Genomic DNA, 21,111 nt, shown 5'->3' on the forward strand with positions numbered 1-21,111 from the left:
TCAGCCAAGCACCCCAATCAACCTCAGAGCAGCGCATACACATTCAGACGTTGGGAGCCCCTACACACTCTGGGACTCATGCTTATTTATTTAAAACCACGGTTCGCCACACACCAAAAATTCTCAGAATCTTCTGATAGCTCGGGAGTAGGGTGTAATTATTGAATATGCTACTATTGTATTTTTTGCCTACAGTCTGGTTAATCAGTTGGCCGAGAGACATCGTGCTGTGTTGATCGAGTGTGTATTTCTGCCATTTATTTAACACATGAATTGGGTGATTTTTCTTTTCTCCAGGGCACCACTGCAGATTTTCAAGAGAAAACGATGATCAGACAACCATCTCACACAAGAAGCATCCTCCTTCCTTTCAGATTGGGAAACGTCTCCATCTCTTCATTGTGGGTTCAGTGACGTTCTTTCATATGACGTACAAGGAGTATTTACAAAAAACATTCTTAATGTTTTTAAGGAATCATCATAATTTAAAAATGAAAAAGCTAGGCTCAGTAGATCTGACTAGGTGACAAAAGTAGATTTGGTGAACTTACAGTGTGTGATATTTACAGTAAATAGACTAATTTACCTACCTTGTGTCCAAATGGTCCAGGTTCACCCTCAAATCCAGGTACTCCTATTGGACCCTGGAAACACAGACATTTTAATACATCAACATGTTCTTGTTCAGCTTTACATTCACACACATGCAGTTGATCATCTTAGGTATTATCAGCTGGTTCACTTACATCTTCTCCTGGTTCACCATCAATGCCGGGGATGCCACCCAAGCCTTCATCTCCCTGCATGCACATGACATAAATTCACATTAGCACATTTACAGTCAAACCCTACGAGCTGTAAGATCTTCAGCTACTTCATACACTATAAAACTGGTGTGCATTATACGTTAAAATGTATTTTAATTATGTCTAAAGCTCACTTATCCCAATATTCATGCCAAGAAAGTATTCATTCATACATTAACTTCCAAAAAAATGAATCAATCCAAAACCTATTTCTGCATTAAATAGAACAAGACAGGAACCAACCAAGGGCAGGCTACCAGTGTTGGAGCCACTTCTCCACTAGACCAAATGGAGATGTTTGGAAATTTAATGAGCGTCCCTCTTGGGTGTCTCCTGTTGTAGATCTAGCAGATGCAGTTCACTGGAGGGAGAACCTAGGGCACCATTAACGGATTATTATATTGTGCCACTGGCCTGGAAATCCCCTATGAGAAGCCTGAATTCTGTTGTTGGGCAATGGGATGTTTGGTCAATCCCACTCAGGTTCCCCAAAAACACAAGTTATATACAAAACTGAAATCCCTAAGTCATTTTTTTTTAATTATTAATAAAATGTGGTGGAAATTTCAAAACCAATGATATTCAACTAATTTTCTAAGCAAACCACTTGGAAGGATTAAGCAACAATCAGGTTGACATTTCCACACTGCTACCTGCTGTAGTGTCGTTTGTGTTTCACAATCACATGGGACAACAAATTTCTTCAAATGTTATGCTTGGTGATTATGGTAGATGGGTCCAAACTGGACAAAAATATAATCACAGATTGACGGTATGACATAGGAATTTGGAGAAACAGGAAATGAGCTTTTATTGAATTTAGTGTGTTTAATCACTTAATGATGCTGACACATTGTGTTAGTTCAACTGAGCTAAAAAATGTTTCGCTGCTGATTATCGTTTGTATTCAGCATCTGATGATTCTCGCTTCAGTGTCCATCAATAGTTGTCCAGTGTTGATGTGACTCCACTTGCCGGGAAACAGCTTTTCCATTGTTGCAGCACCCTGATGAAACCTTTCACCATGTTCATCACTGACAAAATCAAAATTAGCAGGGAAGAAGTCCAAGTGTGAATTGAGAATCTTTAGCAACATGTTGTGTTTCATGGTTTTGTCTGCTTGAAGCATGTTGTCAACCAGCTGGGTGTAGTTTTGCACTCTGCTGCCGCCTACAAAATTCTCGACAACATCTTTGAAAGCCTTCTGTGGGACTTCTTCTGGCCCACACTATCAGATATTTTAACTATTTGTCATCGATGACATGTCTGATTTGTGGACCAACAAAAATGTCTTCCTGAATCTTGACATCGGTTATTTTTTTTCTTGTGCTATTTGGAACACTGTAATAATTCCCGAATTGAAATTGTCTTTTCGCATGACCTTTGGGGGTCAGAGCGCAGTGTCAGCCATCGTACGGTGCCTCTGGAGTCATTTTCAGGTTAAAGGCCTTGCTCAAGGGCTCAACGGAGTAGCATCCCTTCAAGTAGTAATGGGATTTGAATTGGCAACCTTCTGGACAATAGTACAGATCCTTAGCCTCAGAGTCACCACTCCACCTTAATTTTTGGTTGGCTCTACTAGTGGTTTGTGTGCCCTGGAACAAAATACTTAGGGAGAAGTCAAATGTTTTTAATGTAATGAGGCTCTTTAATATGGCTATCCCATTCTCAAATGAAACAACAGGACGTGATATACAGTATCTGAGCTCATCACAGCGTCAAATCCATGCTGCTCGCCCACACTCTCACAAAGAATCACTAATTAACTAACATCCATGTTCATGAATTTGGTAAGAAAATGTGAAAAAACAGATGACAACTGGATACGGCGTTCAAGTCTAGGATACTGGATCCATGAATCTGCAGAGCTGGCTCAAAAGTCAGGGGGGACCCTGGTGAAAATGAAACCAATAGAGTCTCAGAAGTGGTAACAAGGTGGCAATTGTGCTTTCTACTCTGTTTAGGCCCAGTGATAGGGGCTGCTTTAGATTGTTTGAATGGGCTATGAAATTAAACCCAGAAAATGCTGAAGGTTATTAGATTATCACGTGAAGCTCTTCAGAATCAGTCAGGGACACCTCAAGGCTTTAAGTCAAGGAACAATACCAACCATAATGAAGCCAGTGACTATACTGGGATATTTTCAAATTTAATTCACTTTAAGTGCGGTTTACATAACAACATTTTTACAAAGCAATCCTCTCTGGAATTTCTGATACATAGGATTAGTGGACACAAACCTTTTCTCCCGCATCTCCTCTTTCTCCTGTAATACCAGGATATCCCTAATAAAAAAGAGAATATAATCAAATAATATTCACTCAGTCTGAAATACACAAATATTGGTGTTGGAGTGGCCCTCATTGGCCCCAGCAATTATAATGCTACTGTATTAGTCAAAATCTCCTGCTAACCATGGGACAATTGAAATTCTTCATATTTTTTTAAATAAATCTAAATCTAAATCTGTCATGTAATACTTGGCACACCTGTCTATCTATGTATGTTTTATACATTTTATATTTTTCACATCTATCTATCTATTTTCTATTTATTATAAGGTGCCTTTATATATTTCTATCTAACTCCTTGATATCTATTTATCTACGTATCTATCACTTCCTTTATTTTTCCACTTACCTATCGGTCCATTTGTTTATCTATTTCTTTCTATCATACCAACTATACTAAAATTAATATCTATCTATCTATCTATCTATCTATCTATCTATCTATCTATCTATCTATCTATCTATCTAGCCAACTATACTAAAATTAATATCTATCCATCCATGTAACTCTTTTATATCTATTTATCCATCACTTCCTTTATCTTCCCACTTACCTACCAGTCCATTTTTTGTTTATTTGCTCAGTTTTCTTTATATATCTATCTTATTGCTCCCTTCACATCTATTTTATATTGTGCCTTTCACATCTATAAATTATATGATGCCTCTATCTATCTATCCATTATCTTATCCTGCCAACTATACTAAAATTAATATCTATCTATCTATCTATCTATCTATCTATCTATCTATCTATCTATCTATCTATCTATCTATCTATCTATCTATCTATCTATCTATCTATCAATCATCTTATTCTGCCAACTATACTAAAATTAATATCTATCTATCTGTCTATCTATCTATCTATACTAAAATTAGTATCTATCTATCTATCTATCTATCTATCTATCTATCTATCTATCTATCTATCTATCTATCTCTGCCAACTATACTAAAATTAATATCTATCTATCTATCTATCTATCTATCTATCTATCTATCTATCTATCTATCTATCTATCTATCTCTGCCAACTATACTAAAATTAATATCTATCTATCTATCTATCTATCTATCTATCTATCTATCTATCTATCTATCTATCTATCTATCTATCTATCTATCTATCTTCCCACTTACCTACCAGTCCATTTCTGTTTACTTGTTTGTTTTTCTTTTAATTTCTGCACGTTTGTCAGCATATTGTTTTTTTAATAATTTCTTTCTTTGTTTGCTCAAGTCAGATGTTGCATTGTACTTTTATTTACTTCCAGCTCACATCCCACAAAGATTACTGTAAGTGGAAATGGCTTGCTTCTGTGGTTGCGGGTCTACCAGTGCATATTCAAGGAATTGTGTGGGTTTAGGGACTTCCTGCAGACAACAGTGAAGGGTTCTCAGTGTTGTAGGGCTGCCAGGCTAACAGCCATTTACGAGCACCTTGTCAGGTTTCCCAAAACAGATGAATACAGTTTGAAAGTATGTTAAGATTCCTGTTGAAAGCAGCAAATGTATCTATCTATAGTATATAGGAGTGCATTTACTGTAATACCCATTATATGGTGCCTTTCATATATTTATTTCCATATCTACTTACTGTTCTGTATACTATTTACAAATCATCTGTTAAATGAATAGATGCTGGTTTCTGCCAGTTTTCTTATATCTATTTATTTATTTGTCTATTCACATTGTACTTGATAGCTTTTATTTGTTTACTCGTTTATTTATATGTGTGTGTTTGTGTGTGTGTTTTGCCATTTTAAAAGACTTTTAAAACAAATGCCAAACCCTAACTTACAATGTATCCTCGCTCGCCAGTGTCTCCAGAGAATCCTGGGGCTCCAATTTGACCCTAAAAGAGAAAACATTATAATAAATATTAAAAAAAAAACTGAATTAAAAATAAAGGTATTTCAAACTTTAGAAAGGCTGGCCTATCTGTGATGTTTTTAAATTTTACAACAATACTAATATTTCTGTAAAACTGAGGCGTTCTTTATTTTACCTTTTCTCCATCAGGTCCTTGGGGTCCCTGTATTCCTGTTTTTCCTTGGCCACCCTTTTGGATAAGATAAAAAAAAATAAGTCATTTTCTAACTCCCTCAGTCCTGTACAGGGTCACGGTGGGTGCTGGAGCCTATCCCAGGTAGCATAGGGAACAAGGCAGGAGCAAAACCCGGACAGGGCGCCAGCTCATCACAGGGTGAACACACACTCTGGAGCTTTGGTCCTGCCAATCCATGTAACCTGCATGTCTTTGGACTGCAAGATGAGACCCACACAGACATGTGGAGAACATGCAAACTCCATACAGGGAGGACCTGGGACATGAACTCCGATCCCCTTATTTTTTTCATTTTTCATTTCAAGTAATGTGTATAGTTTTTTGCAAATATTTATTAGACTTTTGATCCAAAGTAACTGCCAAGTCATTAGTGTGTCTATTCAAGCATAACAGAGGTCTACAATAAACATATTATTATTATTTCTATGCCTGGATGAGCAGGTGACGTTTCAGGGTGACTTAGCACTCCCAAATCTTTGTATAAAATGCTACTGAATATGTTTGCCACACAGCCATCGTCACAAGGGCTTGGACTTTTTCAATTTGTTTTACATGCATTTCCATTTTCATTACCTAAAGGTCAATGCCGTTCCTGTTTTTAAATTTTACACTTCCCAGTACTTCATCTTGAGTAGTCGTCTCTTAATCTTTCACTATGTACACAAGATAATAAATTTGAATTTAAAAGATGAATTTATCATTAATACTCATGAACAGCAACCTTTGTACCCTTATGTCCTAAGCGGATATCAGACTGTAAAAAGTGAGGAGGAAAAGGAAAACGTTCAGTGCGCTCATGGTGTTCACTTTACCTTTCATGTTCTCTATCTGACTTTATGTGACTCAGAGAGGGCTGCTATAAATGGAGAGAACAGGCTTCTCTTGGGATTTCTGAAAACAAGTCACAGGGTTGCTAGGAAGAGTTTTTTTGAATGTCCGTTAAGATGGAGAAAACCTTTTAAATGCCAGGGAAATTATTTGCTTATATACCATACAGTACGTCTTGCCTGTGGCATTATATGCACACCGCAAGTTCAATGCTCTGAGTGTGGAAACAGCACCCTAAGGGTGGGGTGTTGATGGAGTTTGTGAGCACCTGTATTTGGAGCAGTTCTTTAAAAAAACAAAACAAAACATGAACTTCAAAATCATTTACTGTACATGTCACAATTCACAGTGTGCCTGACATTCTAGCTGTCAAATCACTGATAAAGTACCTGCCAAATAATACAAAGAGTACACGACACGTGGGGCTTCTCAGGTGTACGCACTTTTGTTCCCCCTTACGGGGATCGAATCTTGGATGTCGGCACCTGAGACGAAACCCCTGACATTGCACCACAGCAGCTCGTTTGCTTCACTGACAGGATGAAGATCGGAGTATTACATTCTTAGGTCTGAGTCGTAATCTGATTATTTTGGATGGTTACCTACCAGGTAACGCTTGTGGTTGGCCAGCCAGTCGGCAAACATCCGCCATTTCCTATCAGTTGTGCAAAGCAGAACACAGCTATACAAGTGTGTGTGTGTGTGTATATATATATATATATATATATATATATATATATATATATATATATATATATATATATATATATAAATAAAATCCTATGTCTGTGTGTCTGTCCGCTTTTCACAAAAGAACTACTTAACGGATTTAGATTGGGGTTTTTTCTATAATTTACTTGAACATTCTGGGTTGATTTTGTGACTTCTCTCATGACACTAAGTATCATAGTTCGCTTGTGGTACCGATTTATTTGCGCGAATCTGAGAAACACGCAGCGGGCCAAGGGGAGTGGGGCAGGGCCCTCCTCACTTACACGCCAGCCTCGGGGTGTACCTTACCTCCGCTTAGCTAGCGAATGAGAGAACTACTTAACAGATTTAGATCAGGGTTTTTCAGGAATTTGCTTGAACATTTGGGTTGATTTTGTGACTTCTTTCATCACACTAAGAATCATAGTTCACTTACAGGAGGGATATATTCGTGCTAATTCAAGACAGAGGCTGCGGGCTGAGAGGAGGAGGAAGTGTAATGTCAGGAGTGGGGAGCCGGGCAGGGCCTGCCTCACTGTCTTGTTTCACTTCTACACGGGTGGAGCCACAGGGGACAGCTAGTATATATTATATAAACATATATATATATTGTGGATGATGACCCGGACACAGACAGGCAGACATCATAGGTACAAAACTCAACACACGTTTATTCATTATTATATACAGCAACCCACTTTCACTCCCAAAGTCCAGGCCTCTCTACAATGCCTCTCTTCAGGTCCCAAGCTCTGTCTTTCTTCTTCCTGACTCCAGCCATCGAATGGATGGAGGTGGCCCCTTTTAAACCCACCCAGACGTGCTCCAGGTGCCTCCCAATGAGTGCCTGCCGGCACTCCCCAGTGTGGCGGAAGTGCCGGCTGTGCACCCGGGTGTGGCTGGAGTGCTGAAGGCCAGGGCTCCTCTGGCATTTGGGCGCTCCCCGGCGGTGACCACGGGCCCCTATAGGGTGGAGCTTCCAAGCTCCATTCCCGTGGTCCCCATAGCCACCAGGGCGGTCACTCCCTCGTGGTCTGGAGGAGGCGTAATCCCTCCTCTGGTCCTTCCGGGCGTCCCGGCTGGGTACCACCTCCAGCCGATTGCCACAATATATATATATATATATATATATAAATATATATATATCAGCGCTTCCCGATTGGGGGTGCGCGCATCCGCAACTGTTGCTGGGGGTGCCAGAATCCATCGAGGAAGAAAAATGAAAAACATTATTTGTTCAAAATCTTAATTTATCTATCCATTCCTAAATAATTAAATGGGCAGGCCATTTTGTATCAGTGCAATACGCTGCTTGTTAAAACGGATGACTTCCGCTCTTATGCATACTTAGTGCTGCGTGGGTATTATGAACTATCGTATCTGTTCAAGTTCTATTTAAATTTTAAATATAAGTAAGTTTCATTTAATCGACTGAAATATCTTTGGTAGGAATGTAAGTTAAATTTAGTCATCATTGCATAAATTTTTCTTCACCATAGAAATTTAAAGACTAAATTCAACTTACATTCCTAACAAAGAGATTTCTGTCGACTAAATAGAACCTACTTATATCCAAATAGAACTTGAAAAGATATATTTTTTCGAATCTGACCGCGCATTTTAGTTCGACTAGACGCACACTACATCGAGCCCGCGTGCTATTGTGCTCTCGCCTGCCTGCCTCAATAAGTCACCGTCGCTTCGCTCTTACTTTTTTACCATTCATTTAATCATGGCTAGTCGTGAAAAAATTAGAAAATGGAAGGAGGATTACACCGAGTATGGTTTTACCAAAACAATTATTGATGGAATAGACAGACTGCAGTGCGTGCTTTGCAATGCAATATTTTCCAATTCCAACTTGAAGCCATCAAAGTTCAGTGAACATTTCCCAAGGGGGTGCGAAATCGGCCTTGTCCGTCACAAGGGGTGCGAGGGTAAAATGAATCGGGAAGCGCTGATATATATCCATCCATCCATTTTCCAACCCGTTGAATCCGAACACAGGGTCACGGGGGTCTGCTGGAGCCAATCCCAGCCAACACAGGGCACAAGGCAGGAACCAATCCTGGGCAGGGTGCAAACCCACCGCAGGACACACACAAACACACCCACACACCAAGCACACACTAGGGCCAATTTAGAATCGCCAATCCACCTAACCTGCATGTCTTTGGACTGTGGGAGGAAACCGGAGCGCCCGGAGGAAACCCACGCAGACACGGGGAGAACATGCAAACTCCACGCAGGGAGGACCTGGGAAGCGAACCCAGGTCCCCCAACTGCGAGGCAGCAGCGCTACCCACTGCGCCACCGTGCCGCCCCGCTGATATATATATATATATATATATATATATATATATATATATATATATATATATATATATATATATATATATATATATATGCAGTGATAGCATAAACCAATGGGATAAGATTAAAGGGTGTGTGCAAATGTGTGGATGCTCACTACAGAAGAAATGGGCACCAGTTTTTAAAAATAAGCAAACTCTAAGGCAAAATGGAAAGAACTTATTTTCAAAAGACAGCAGCATAACCAGTAAACATGTACTGTAGATGGTAAGGCTAACAGGAGAGACACAAACACTAAACAGAGGCAGAATGAGAAGGCACAGAATGTTCAAAAGTTCAAACAGAAGAACAAGCAGAGCTAAATGAAAGCACAAGGGACTGACCAGAGATTAACGCACAATACCAGGGCCAGTGAGAGTACTTAGAATTTCTATCTAAACTGCACACCCTTCTTTCCACATCATGAGACAGTCTGATAATTAATGTCAACAGAGAGGCGGAGTCAAGGAAGGGTAGAATGGGATGGGTGTGGTCAGCTGCAGGCAGCATTAAGGGGGAGGGGCTGAAGCATGGATGTAGGCGGGGTCAGAGGAAGATATAGTAGCAGCAACCTGAATGGGATTCAGGCAGCAACAATTTAGGATGCTGAAGTTAGTAAAATCAAATCGGTTAAACAACTGCTTCTTGTACCTTCAAGCCCTTTACTCCACCAGTTCCTCTTGTTCCTGGTAAGCCCAATTTCCCCTAAATGAAAAATAAAATAATAATTAGTGCATCCAAATGCCATTTGACAGTTTCAAATTTAAAGAGATTCTGGTGGTAAAGCTAAAGTTAGGTCCTCAGATGAAGCTAGCAGTTCATCAGTTAGTCCACATTCCCCTCCTCACCTTGTCAAGAGTAGGCAGGGGTTCAGCCCACAGGCCTTACATCAGAACATAAGAAATCTGACAAACAAGAGGAGACCATTCAGTCCATCAGGCTCATTTGTTTAACTAAAAGCTAAGCTCTTCCAGTATCTCATCCAGATTCTTCTTAAAAGTTGTCAAGGTTTCTGCTTCAACTCCATGTCTCGGTAGTTTGTGTCATATTTCAACAACTCTTTGCATAAAGCAGAGCTTCCTAGCTTCAGCCCTAAATGCACTTCCCCTTAATTTCCATTGATGTCTTTGAGGACACGATTCACCATTAAGTTAAAAGAATATTTCAAGACCTACCTTATCAATGCTTTTGAGATTTTTGAAGACCTGAATCAGGTCCCCATGCAGTCTTCTCTGCTTGAGACTAAACAGGTTTATTTTTCTGATTCTGTCAGGGTAGGACATGTCCTTAAGTCCTGAGATGGACATGGTTGCTTCAAGTGTCTTTCTTGTAAGGTGGTGACCAGAACTGCACTCAATACTCCACATGAGATCTCACTAATGCCTTATGCAGTCCGACCGTAACGTCCCTCGATTTAAATTCAAACAGTTTTTATGATATAACCTAACATTTTATTTTACTTTTAAATCATTTATGCGCATTGCTTAGATCAGGGGTGGGCAATGTCAGTCCTGGAGGGCTGCAGTGGCTGTAGGTTTTCGTTCCAACCCAGTTACATAATTTGAAACCAATCCTTGCCAACCTCAGACCTTATTTAATTTTATGGCTTGTTAGTCTGCAATGTTAGGTTCTTATATCGTAGATTTTTTCCTTTCCAAGGATATCATCCAAATGATTTGAAGCCTCAAACGGATCATTTTCAGTCTGTCACATTTTTCTCTTAAGTGTTTTATTGGACCAAATAGTGCGTGATGAATCCACACAAATGTAAATGGAAACAAGTTAGAGGAGAACTACTGGCTCCTTTGTTATTTACATCTCATTGCTAATAAGGAGCCATTAAAAACAGTGAATGCAGCTGATTAAGACTGAAATGAGCAATTAAGGGTGGGCAACCTTAACAAGTGAGACCACTAAAATGAAGCATCAAAATGTCACTTGAGCAGTAAGTGCATCATCAGCAATAATTGACGTCTCATTAAGAAACTGAGTTGGAACAAAAATATGCAGCCACTGCAACCCTCCAGGACCGCCATTGTGGCTTAGATGATAAAGCTATTGTGTCAACATAATCCCCCAAATCCTTTTCAGAGGTCACTTCCTGTCATTGTCTCCCATCTTGTATTTCTTTTTTTTTAATGTATTTAATTTTTGTCATGATCTTAAGAAATTAAAATATATTTTGTAATGCTAAAAATTAGAAATAGTCCATTTCATCTTGTTGGACACTATGGACCTTTAGCTCACTTCCATATACGGGAAGGTTCTGGAAGATTCTTAGGCCAGAGTTATACTTCACGTGACGCGACGCATGCTGCAGCGGACGCTCCTGCTACGCAAGCGTTGAAGTGTTTATACTTGCGCGCGTACTTTACGTAAATCTGGAGGAATCCGCCAGGTGGCAGTGCGAGATATTATCACGGTGAGAACATGTTCAGCTTCTCTGTGTTGTGAATTGCCTGGAACACCCATTAAATTCCGATGACACCTTACCATAATATCTCTGAAAAGGATGTTTATTGATTAAATCCAGGGATGTGTCCATTCCAGCAAGCATTGGGCACAAGCGAGAAACAATCCCTGGAAGATGCCTCGGCAAGGTGAATATAAGCACACACATACACTAACGTCATTTTAGTGGCACCAAATCCCCATATCTCCATATCTTTGGAAGGAAACTGGAGCACACTGAGGAAACCCAGCAGGAAAACGTGTAAACTCCAGGCAGGGAATATCAGCGACGCGACTCCCTGCAAGACAGCAGCACTAACGCTCCGCCACTGTGTCACCCCATGTGTGTGATTATTAACTGTATTCATTATTTAAACGAAATTACCGATTTATTTATAAAATGTAATCTACATACTTTAATGCTTTTCATCATGAAAGTGATAAAGTATAAATCTAAGGATTCTAAATGTGCAAAGAGTTGGAATATCATACATTTAATGTGCTCAGTGTGGCGATCTAGTGCTGGCAATTCGCTGTTGTCAGGTGCAGAGGAAGCCCTAGAAAAAAAGACGGCACAGAAGACGGTATGTGAAAATTTTAAAACGTATCATGTCATTACGATCGGGAATATGCGACGCTTGAATATAAAAGCACCGTGAATACATCTGTATGTCGGCATTTTGCTTCACCACATCGAACCATTTATCAAATATCGAAGCGCGCACACCGATCTCATAGGAGCCGGAAAGCGGCTTTCTGTCACATGTAAATAGTAAACAGTGACTCTGACGTCATTTTCCAACTTTTAGCACACTGCGCCCCCTTACTTTTTGCTGGTACTGCAACACGCGTACGCGTCACGTTAATTTCTGAGGACCTGCTCAGATGAACACTCAGAATGCGTGGCGGCCATGATGCGGGCACGTACGCGTTCTGAACGTGAAGTATAAATGAGTCCTTTAAAGCAATGTGGCGGATGGCCAGGACCCATGCTCCTCTCATCTGCCTTTCCTCCAATTTTAACTAACTAACTAATCTATACCCAGATTTATGTCATTAATAGAAATCAGAACAAGTAATGGTCCCAGGAGGGCCTCCACTAATGACCTCATTCTCCTCTTATCTGTTATCTCTTTGCCTTGAGTTCCAGTTTTGTAGTTTACCTCTGATGTCTAGAGCTTCTAGTTTCAGAATACATCTTCCATTTTTAAAGCCTTTTATCAAAGCGTAAGTAAATTACGTCACATGCTTTGCTTTTGCCAATGATTGCAGTTGCCGCTTTTATATTAGACAGGAGCTGACGCTTTGCCATTAGCACATCCTTCTGTCTGCTGTTTGCCATTATTCCTCATATCCATGTCTGTTGTTATGTTTGTTAAACGAGACTCACATGAAGGGACATAAAACTATGGAGTTTAAATGGTGGTGCTGCGTGAGCACCGAGTTATTCTACTTCTGTGACAACCATCACCTAGCGTTCCTCGGATGTTTTTGGGGTTTTTTTTGGCTCCTTTGGATGAGTAGATTTTGCTTTGTGTTGTGCTTTTCTTCCTGTTCTGACCCTGTACCTGTCTTTGCACTTTCTTGGTATTTTTGCCCCTTATTGCTACCGTACACTACCTTGTACCTGCTATGGAACATGGAAGTGTTTATTAAAACAGCTAAACTGACTATCTTTTTGTCAGGCCTCTTTCTGTGTTGGCTAATCCAACAGAGTGTCAGGCTCATTGGGCGGATTGGCGGCTCTGAGGCTAAGGATCTGCTCTGGTATTCAGAAGGCTGCTGGTTCAAATCCCGGTTACTGCCAAAGGGGATCCTACTCTGTTGGGCCTTTGGGAAAGGCCTGTAATTGCTCCAGGGGTGTTGTACCCAAGGGGTATGCAAAAAATAACAAATTCCTAATACAAGAAATTATATAAGGCAAAATAAATAACAAAATGAACAAAATTTTCCATGATAGGTTAAGGAGCTGAACAATTGTTAAAAACGTTCTGAAGCAGGAGTTAAAGAGTGGGAGAAGAAAGCAGAGCGAGGGATCTTCTATGCTAGAGATAGGGTTTGATCCCTGGCTCACATTTTCTTCTCACTTTGCTGGCCTATAAATGAAGCAATATGTACATGGCAACTGTTCAATATCTATATCAAACTGATGTTATCAAGTAAAATTTAAAAAAATAATACGTATCAATGCTTATTCTATATAGTGGCCTGCAAGGCAGAGAACAAGTCATAACAAAGCGTGTCATCTGCACCGGAGGGGTGCTGCCTTTCCAGGTAGGCCGACTACATCTCCTCGTTGTTTCAGATTACAGAAAAATATAAAATGAATCTACAGGCAGTCCAAAGATGTCATTTGTGACTTGCTGACATGTCACTTACAGTCTCTCCTTTGGGTCCAACACCTCCAATCGGACCAGTCAGTCCAACTCCACCCTGGCGTGAAAAACAAAATACCCATTGTAAATGCAAACTTATTTACCAAATGATCACAGAGAAAGTAAAGAGAAGTGTATGCACCGTACGTAAACTTGGAAAAATACTGATTGCATTAAACAATATTTATTTATACAGCACATTTTCATACAAACAATACAGCTCAAAGTGCTCTACAAGATGAATTTTTAAGAAAGTTAGTATAAAAAATAAAAAACAAGATTAGGCAATAATATTATACACTATGTAACAAAGAAAAAGATAAGGTTGGATGGCCAGGACGACAGAAAAAACAAAAAGAATGGAGAAAAAAAACAAAATCTGCAGTGCGTTAAATGTACAAACTCGATATCATGGCACCTGATTAATTGTGTATCTCCACAAAAGTATATTTCTAAAATAAGAAATACAAATGTTAATAATTAGGTAAAGTCCACATTTACATTTAGTGAGCATTTTCTACTTGCTTCTATTTTAACTCTCTTAATTCTGTAGCATTGGACTGTTTTTTTTATATTTATGGAGTATCTGCAGTATAACTGGTAGTCGTGTTAGTGGCAGACTGTCAAGGGTGAAGAGTACAGTCTAACCAACTCACCAGAGCCACGACAAATAAGAATGTATTAATGCTTAAGATGTAATTGGGTATGAGGGAATGCATAAATGAAACATTTTAGAAGTAGCAGAATGGCGTTCCAGGCTGATCCCACCCACTGTCATGAACAATAGGTCATTGTTACAGAAGAGTCTTCCGATTGTCTCGTGAAGTGGATGTGTATGGGGTGACTGCGTAACTCCGAAGGTCACAGGTGGTCTCCTCAGCTGGGTGGTTACCGGTGGAGAGAGTCATCTATCAAGACTTGCAATGGTGGACATTTTTTTCACTTTTTGGCCATCAGGCTGGATCTACTTGGCTTTTGATTTACTATTCTGTCAATTTCCAAGCTACACCAGATCATTTATCTTGCTGCTTAACGCCTTCTCAAATTGAAATTTTGGATTATTTTATAAAGATGTTATTTTATAAAGATAAATGTTATACAGTTAGCATTTGATTTGACAGGAATTTTACAAAGGAAAGTCAGTGTCTCTAAGACAACTGGAATTCCAGCCAAGTTAGAGGTCATTAACTTGTGAAGACAATGTCATTCTGTGTCTAGTTTGCCACAGTAAAGCAAAAAAAAAAAAAAAACTAAAGCCAACTCAGTCCAGCAAGGGTGGTGGCATCTCCCCATACGCACCATCCTAGCACCTCATCCCCAGCATTGAACACATTCTTATTTTAAGAGTTCCAGTCAGGAGTCTTGAGCAGTGACCCCCATATGTAAGCTATGGGAACCCTTATGGAAGCCAATGAAGGCCAAGCATAAGCAAAAATGGCACATTTATTAATCTAAAACACTCATAAAACACTGTATGGAGGGTTTACATACAGTATGTGAGAAACAAGGCAAATAGATCAACACCCTCTTTGGGCCGCCCTCCTCCAGTTTTGCCATTTATCAGTTGCAGCTGACTTGTCTACTTGGCCTCCAGGGTGTCAGCAAACATTTTACACCTCTCATCCATCCATCCATCTATCAATCATATAGTGCCTTTCATATCTATCTAGCTGTCTGTTATATATTTCCTTTCATATCTATCTATCTATCTAGTGTGATAGATGGCCAGGAACTTTGACCAGTTGGCACGCCCTTTAGAGGAGAGGAGCGGGGGAGTGGACATATCACCGGCAATACCTCCCCTGGGACACGAGGGGGCTTCCCCCCTGGGGCATGTCGGGGCCATGCGACCGGAGCGTAGATGCTCGACCTTGCGCGGGCCCTTGACCACCACTGGGGGCGCCTGGACAGTTCCAGAGCTGTGGTCTGCAGCACTTCCGCCACACCTGGAAGTGCTACCACTAGAGGAGCTGGATTCCCTTGCAGCACTTCTGTCACACCCGGAACATGATCGAGGAGCACCTGGAGCACTTCCGGGTGCCATATAAAAGGGGCCACCTCACTCCAGCAAGACGGCCAGAGTTGGGTGGAGAAGGATGAGGTTGCGAGTGAGGAGTGGAGGTGGCAGAAGAAAGGACCGAGTTGAGTTGACTTGAGTTGAGTATACTGGAAGCACGGTGTTGCGTGCAGGGCATTGAAATAAATAAACGTGTGTGTTCTGTAAATTCTGGGTCTGTGTGTCTGTCTGTAGCCGGGCTATCTTCTACACTATCTATCTATCTTATCCTGCCAACTATACTAAAATTAATATCTATCTATGTTATATAGTGCCTTTCATATCTATCTATCTATGTTATATAGTGCCTTTCATATCTATCTGTTATATAGTGTCTTTCCTATCTATCTATCTATCTATCTATCTATCTATCTATCTATCTATCTATCTATCTATCATGTAGTGTCCTTCCTATCTATCTATCTATCTATCTATCTATCATGTAGTGTCCTTCCTATCTATCTATCTATCTATCTATCTATCTATCTATCTATCTATCTATCTATCATGTAGTGTCCTTCCTATCTATCTATCTATCTATCTATCTATCTATCTATCTATCTATCTATCTATCATGTAGTGTCCTTCCTATCTATCTATCTATCTATCTATCTATCTATCTATCTATCTATCTATCTATCTATCTATCTATCTATCTATCTATCTATCTATCTATCTATCTGTTATATAGTGCCTTTCCTACCTATCTACTCTGTCCTGTGGCTCATTTTCCACCTAATTATCTACCTTATATAATCCCCTCTTTCTGTTTATTTTTCCTTTTCCACCATTTCTTCCACTCTCTTTGTTCCAGACCATCTTCCTAACTCCACTGTCTAGCCATGTGTTAACATTACAGTCACTTCTAGCTCCTAGGAGTTCCTTTATTTACTGCAGAGATTCCAGACTAAAAGTCCCTACATTGACTGCTGGTGCATTGCCGCCTGTGAAGCTTCAGTTGCTTTTAAAAAGGTCAGATCTTGCATGATGCCTCCCAGCTGCCCATATTTCTTTAGTGTTACAGCAGAGTGGTATACTTTCTTTTTGTGGGATTGTATGCCCTTCTAGCATCTATGGATGGGAGAGTGCTGGCCACATGCCAGTCTTCCTTGGACGTGTCCCTGAACCCAAGTCTAGTCAGCGGCCTCATGCAATATCTCGCACACCTTCCTTATCCATACTTTGTCCCTTAAAATTGGTAAGTGCTCTGTCACATGTCTTCTACTGTCCTGGGGCAAATGTGGGCTGCTTCTTCCCCATGTTTCTTGCTCACCTGTCACTTTGTCTCTTTCGTGGACTCCTAACACGCATGTAAGACATACCATCTCTTAGCAGGTGATGATGTTGCAGCTAATATGGCTGCCATTTGTCTCTGTTCTTGAGGTCTTGTGCTGCCAGTCTCTCTTTAACATTTTGATCCACTAAGAGGCACGAAGCAATATTGTGACTAAATACAATTTCAGCTCTTTTATCCTGAAGTGTGTAATGCTGCAGGGTTCACTGTTAGCCTTTGTAGCCAGTGATGATCTGCATTTTAGACCAGAACGGTACATCTGCTGAATGCTTTTGAAGGTTTCATTTTGCTTCCTGATCTAAAACACTAAAAATCATAGACATTACAAAGAAGAAGATTATCATATGAATTTTTTCAACTCACCTTGGTACCTGAGCCTCCAACCACTCCACTGTCTCCTGGTGGTCCTGGAATTCCCTAGCAAAGTATACAACTCATGTTACTTTCTCCAAATAATAAAAAACTAAGAAGTAGAAGAAAGAAGGAGAATGTAATCGGTGCTCCTCTTACCATGGCCCCAGAAAAGCCAGATTCACCATCGGAGCCTGTAGGTCCAGAGTCACCCTGAAAAAGTCAAAGAGAATTAGCCTGACTCTCGAGATTGTGGAATTTAACACATTTATTTTTTACCTCAAAGTTTTATGTGACTCCAAATATTTGACCAACAAATAAGGTGCTGTTCTAAATACTGTTTATGACTAATGTACAATAGTTTACGTGTTTAAAGCCAAATGAGAGCATTGGCTTACATTCCCTGACACTCTGACTTTAGGTGACTGCATTTATATTATGAATGTTAACAAACATTTTTCAACTACTGTAAATTGCCTTGATGTTGTTGTTCATTATTGTATCATTATTATGAACGCTGTTATCTTTTTATGATTAAGTTCCATTTGGGTTGCAATGCCTGATATGCTTGTGTTGAGATGCAGTGTTCATTTATACAGACTCATCAGAGCAGAACTTAAACTGGCTGTCAAATCAGTGCCAGTCGAAGTCCATTTGGTGCCCTACGTCGGGTGGTCAGACGTCTCCCCTGATTGTCCATAGTAAGACAGTCGGTATTATTAGATTTTGATAACCTATTTTTGGGGGGGGTCCCCCTTGGTGTCCTAGGTGCCCTCCCCTTCAGTAGCACAAGTGGTGCGCATTGTGAACTTTAAGGGCCGAGCGCCCCTTGCTGTACAGAGCGTACACACTTTCACTTTCAGAAATGGCACCCGGCAGATAGCAGCAGCCACTCAGTATCACCAGATTTCAAAGACCTTTTGTTTGTCCCCCTCTGCGTTTGGAGAGCACGCCCCTTAACTTTCTCAGATGATGGTGCCCTAGGAAGCCACCTATGTCACCCAGTGGGTTGACCAGCTCTGAGTCAAATAAAAATAAATTCAGTGAAAGTGAAGCGTGCTAAACGTAGCTCCATTTGGGAGCATTTTAAACAAAGGTGTGACATACAAGAAAGCAAACTGTGCGTTATGGACTTAACGTCCATCTTAACTGTGGTAAGAAGTTACCTGAGCATACCTGGAGCTGTCGGCCTGGGAAATTAACAGGCTGGGCATAAAACTGACTACCAGGCACAATGATGTGCTCCAAATTCTAACCAAAAACACATAAAATGTGCTTAAATAATGTAAAGAGGCAGATTGTGATGTTAGCAAGCAAGGGTTATTAATCAATCAAAGGGGACTGGACCATCGGTAATGAAATGTCATGTCATTTTCTTACCCACTCAATCCAGACCAGGGTTGTGGGGGGTGCTGATGCCTATCCCTAATAGCAAACGGCACAAAGCGGAAATACACTCTGGACAGGGCGCCAGCTCATTACACAGTGAACACACACACACAGGCCAATTTAACATCACAAATCCACTTAACCTGCACGTTTTTGGACAGTTTGAGGAAACCGGAGCACCCAGAGGAAACCCACGCAGATATGGAGAGAACATGCAAACTCCATGCAGGAAGGACGCAGGACACACACCCTGGTCTCCTTACTGCACTGCACCACCATGCTGCCTGATTATGAAATGCAATCATAGTTTACATCCTTTACATATTGTCAATACATGGGCTTAATGTACCTCTTATCGCGCCCAGTTTAAAGCACACACTTCAGATTAATTTAAATGTAAAATCCGCCACTTGGCCAGAAGAAAGGACCAAATCTCAGAAGTATGGCCCCTCACCTCACCTCACTATTCTCCTCTGCCCTGGTCTTTATGGTTCCTGATAAAATTAAAACTGGCTTGTCCATCAAAAATTGTGACTACAGAATCTAAATAGGATGTCCTCTTGATACCGCAACATTTTTTACATAGACAGACAGACAGACAGACAGATATAGATAGATAGATAGATAGAAAAGGCACTAAATGAGAGGTAGATAGATCCTAATTTTAGTATAGTAGGCAGGATACAGTGATTCCTCCTCGATCGTAGGGGTTGCATTCCAGAACCCCATGCGAAAGGTGAAAATTCGCGAAATAGAAACCATATGTTTATATGGTTATTTTTATATTGTCATGCTTGGGTCACAGATTTGCACAGAAACACAAGAGGTTGTAGAGAGACAGGAATTTTATTCAAACACTGCAAACAAACATTTGTCTCTTTTTCAAAAGTTTAAACTGTGCTCCATGACAAGACAGAGATGACAGTTCAGTATCACAAGTAAAAGAATGCAAACATATCTTCCTCTTCAAAGGAGTGCACGTCAGGAGCAGAGAATGTCAGAGAGAGAGAGAGAGAGAAAAGCAAACAATCAAAAACCGATAGGTGCTGTTCAAGCTTTTAAGTATGCGAAGCACCGTGCGGGAAGCATATCGCTTGATAAAGCAGCTGCAAGGAAGCAATGTGAAGGTAGTCTTTCAACATTTTTTAGACGAGCGTCTGTATCCTCTATGGGTGCGAACAGCCCCCCTGCTCACACCCCCTCCGTCAGGAGCAGAGAATGTCAGAGCAAGAGAGCGAGAGAGAGAGAAAAGCAAACAATCAAAAATCAATAGGTGCTGTTTGATCTTTTAAGTATGTGAAGTACCGTGCGGGAAGCATATCACGCAACAAAGCAACCACAAGTAAGCCCAGCAAGGAAGGGAGCAATGTGAAGGTAATCTTTCAGCGTTTTTTGAGGAGCGGCCGTATCCTCTAGGGTTGCGAACAGCCCCCCATGCTCACAATATATTTGAGGAGTTTTATTTAATATGTAATACGTGCTCTGATTGGGTAGCTTCTCAGCCATCTGCCAATAGCGTCCCTTGTATGAACGCTACAAGGGCAAATCAACTGAGGAAGCATGTACCAGAAATTAAAAGACCCACTGTTCCACCAGCGAAAAATCCACAATATATATTTAAATATGCTTACATATAAAATCCACGAAGTAGAAGCGTGATATAGCAAGGGATTACTGTAGACAGACAGACAGACAGACAGACAGACAGACAGACAGACAGACAGACAGACAGACAGACAGACAGACAGACAGATAGATAGATAGATAGATAGATAGATAGATAGATAGATAGATAGATAGATAGATAGATAGATAGATAGATAGATAGATAGATAGATAGAGTAAAATGCTTGCTACATAGGAGAGCATATGATTTACAATTACTTCAATCAATATATTTGCATGGCTGCTTATAAAAATAAGTCCATACTTTATTAAGAGCATAAAAACAAAAGGAATCAAAGCCCCTTTTGATCAAAGACAAAAATTAAACCAAACTCTAAAGAGCAATACTGTACATAAACCAGAATCAAAGAATCATAATTAATATGCAAAAGTCTCAACACCCTAAAAGATATTGAAATACCTAACAAATGAGAATTTATTGTGGTTATCCGGAAACTTGGACACTGACAG

The 21,111-nt window shown here is 40.3% G+C and overlaps 2 protein-coding genes across 2 annotated transcripts in view; both read right to left on the reverse strand.

The window, feature by feature from the left end:
* The window catches only part of zgc:113232 (uncharacterized protein LOC541546 homolog), a 43,383-nt gene extending 36,735 nt beyond the window's left edge, over positions 1–6,648 (reverse strand). Inside the window, exons 1-5 of the mRNA XM_051935557.1 lie at positions 6,640–6,648; positions 4,902–4,955; positions 3,047–3,091; positions 747–800; positions 591–644 (exon numbers count right to left, since the gene is read on the reverse strand). Coding sequence (XP_051791517.1) covers positions 591–644; positions 747–800; positions 3,047–3,091; positions 4,902–4,955; positions 6,640–6,648 — 216 coding nt within the window. The remainder of the gene's footprint in view (positions 1–590; positions 645–746; positions 801–3,046; positions 3,092–4,901; positions 4,956–6,639) is intronic.
* A 3,041-nt stretch (positions 6,649–9,689) lies between these two features.
* Positions 9,690–21,111, reverse strand: part of LOC127530007 (collagen alpha-1(IX) chain-like) — a 49,222-nt gene continuing 37,800 nt past the window's right edge. Inside the window, exons 12-15 of the mRNA XM_051935558.1 lie at positions 17,746–17,799; positions 17,599–17,652; positions 13,890–13,943; positions 9,690–9,764 (exon numbers count right to left, since the gene is read on the reverse strand). Of these exons, the coding sequence (XP_051791518.1) occupies positions 9,690–9,764; positions 13,890–13,943; positions 17,599–17,652; positions 17,746–17,799 (237 nt within the window). The remainder of the gene's footprint in view (positions 9,765–13,889; positions 13,944–17,598; positions 17,653–17,745; positions 17,800–21,111) is intronic.

The sequence above is a fragment of the Erpetoichthys calabaricus genome, chromosome 13, assembly GCF_900747795.2.
Source record: "Erpetoichthys calabaricus chromosome 13, fErpCal1.3, whole genome shotgun sequence".
Lineage (NCBI taxonomy): Eukaryota > Metazoa > Chordata > Cladistia > Polypteriformes > Polypteridae > Erpetoichthys > Erpetoichthys calabaricus.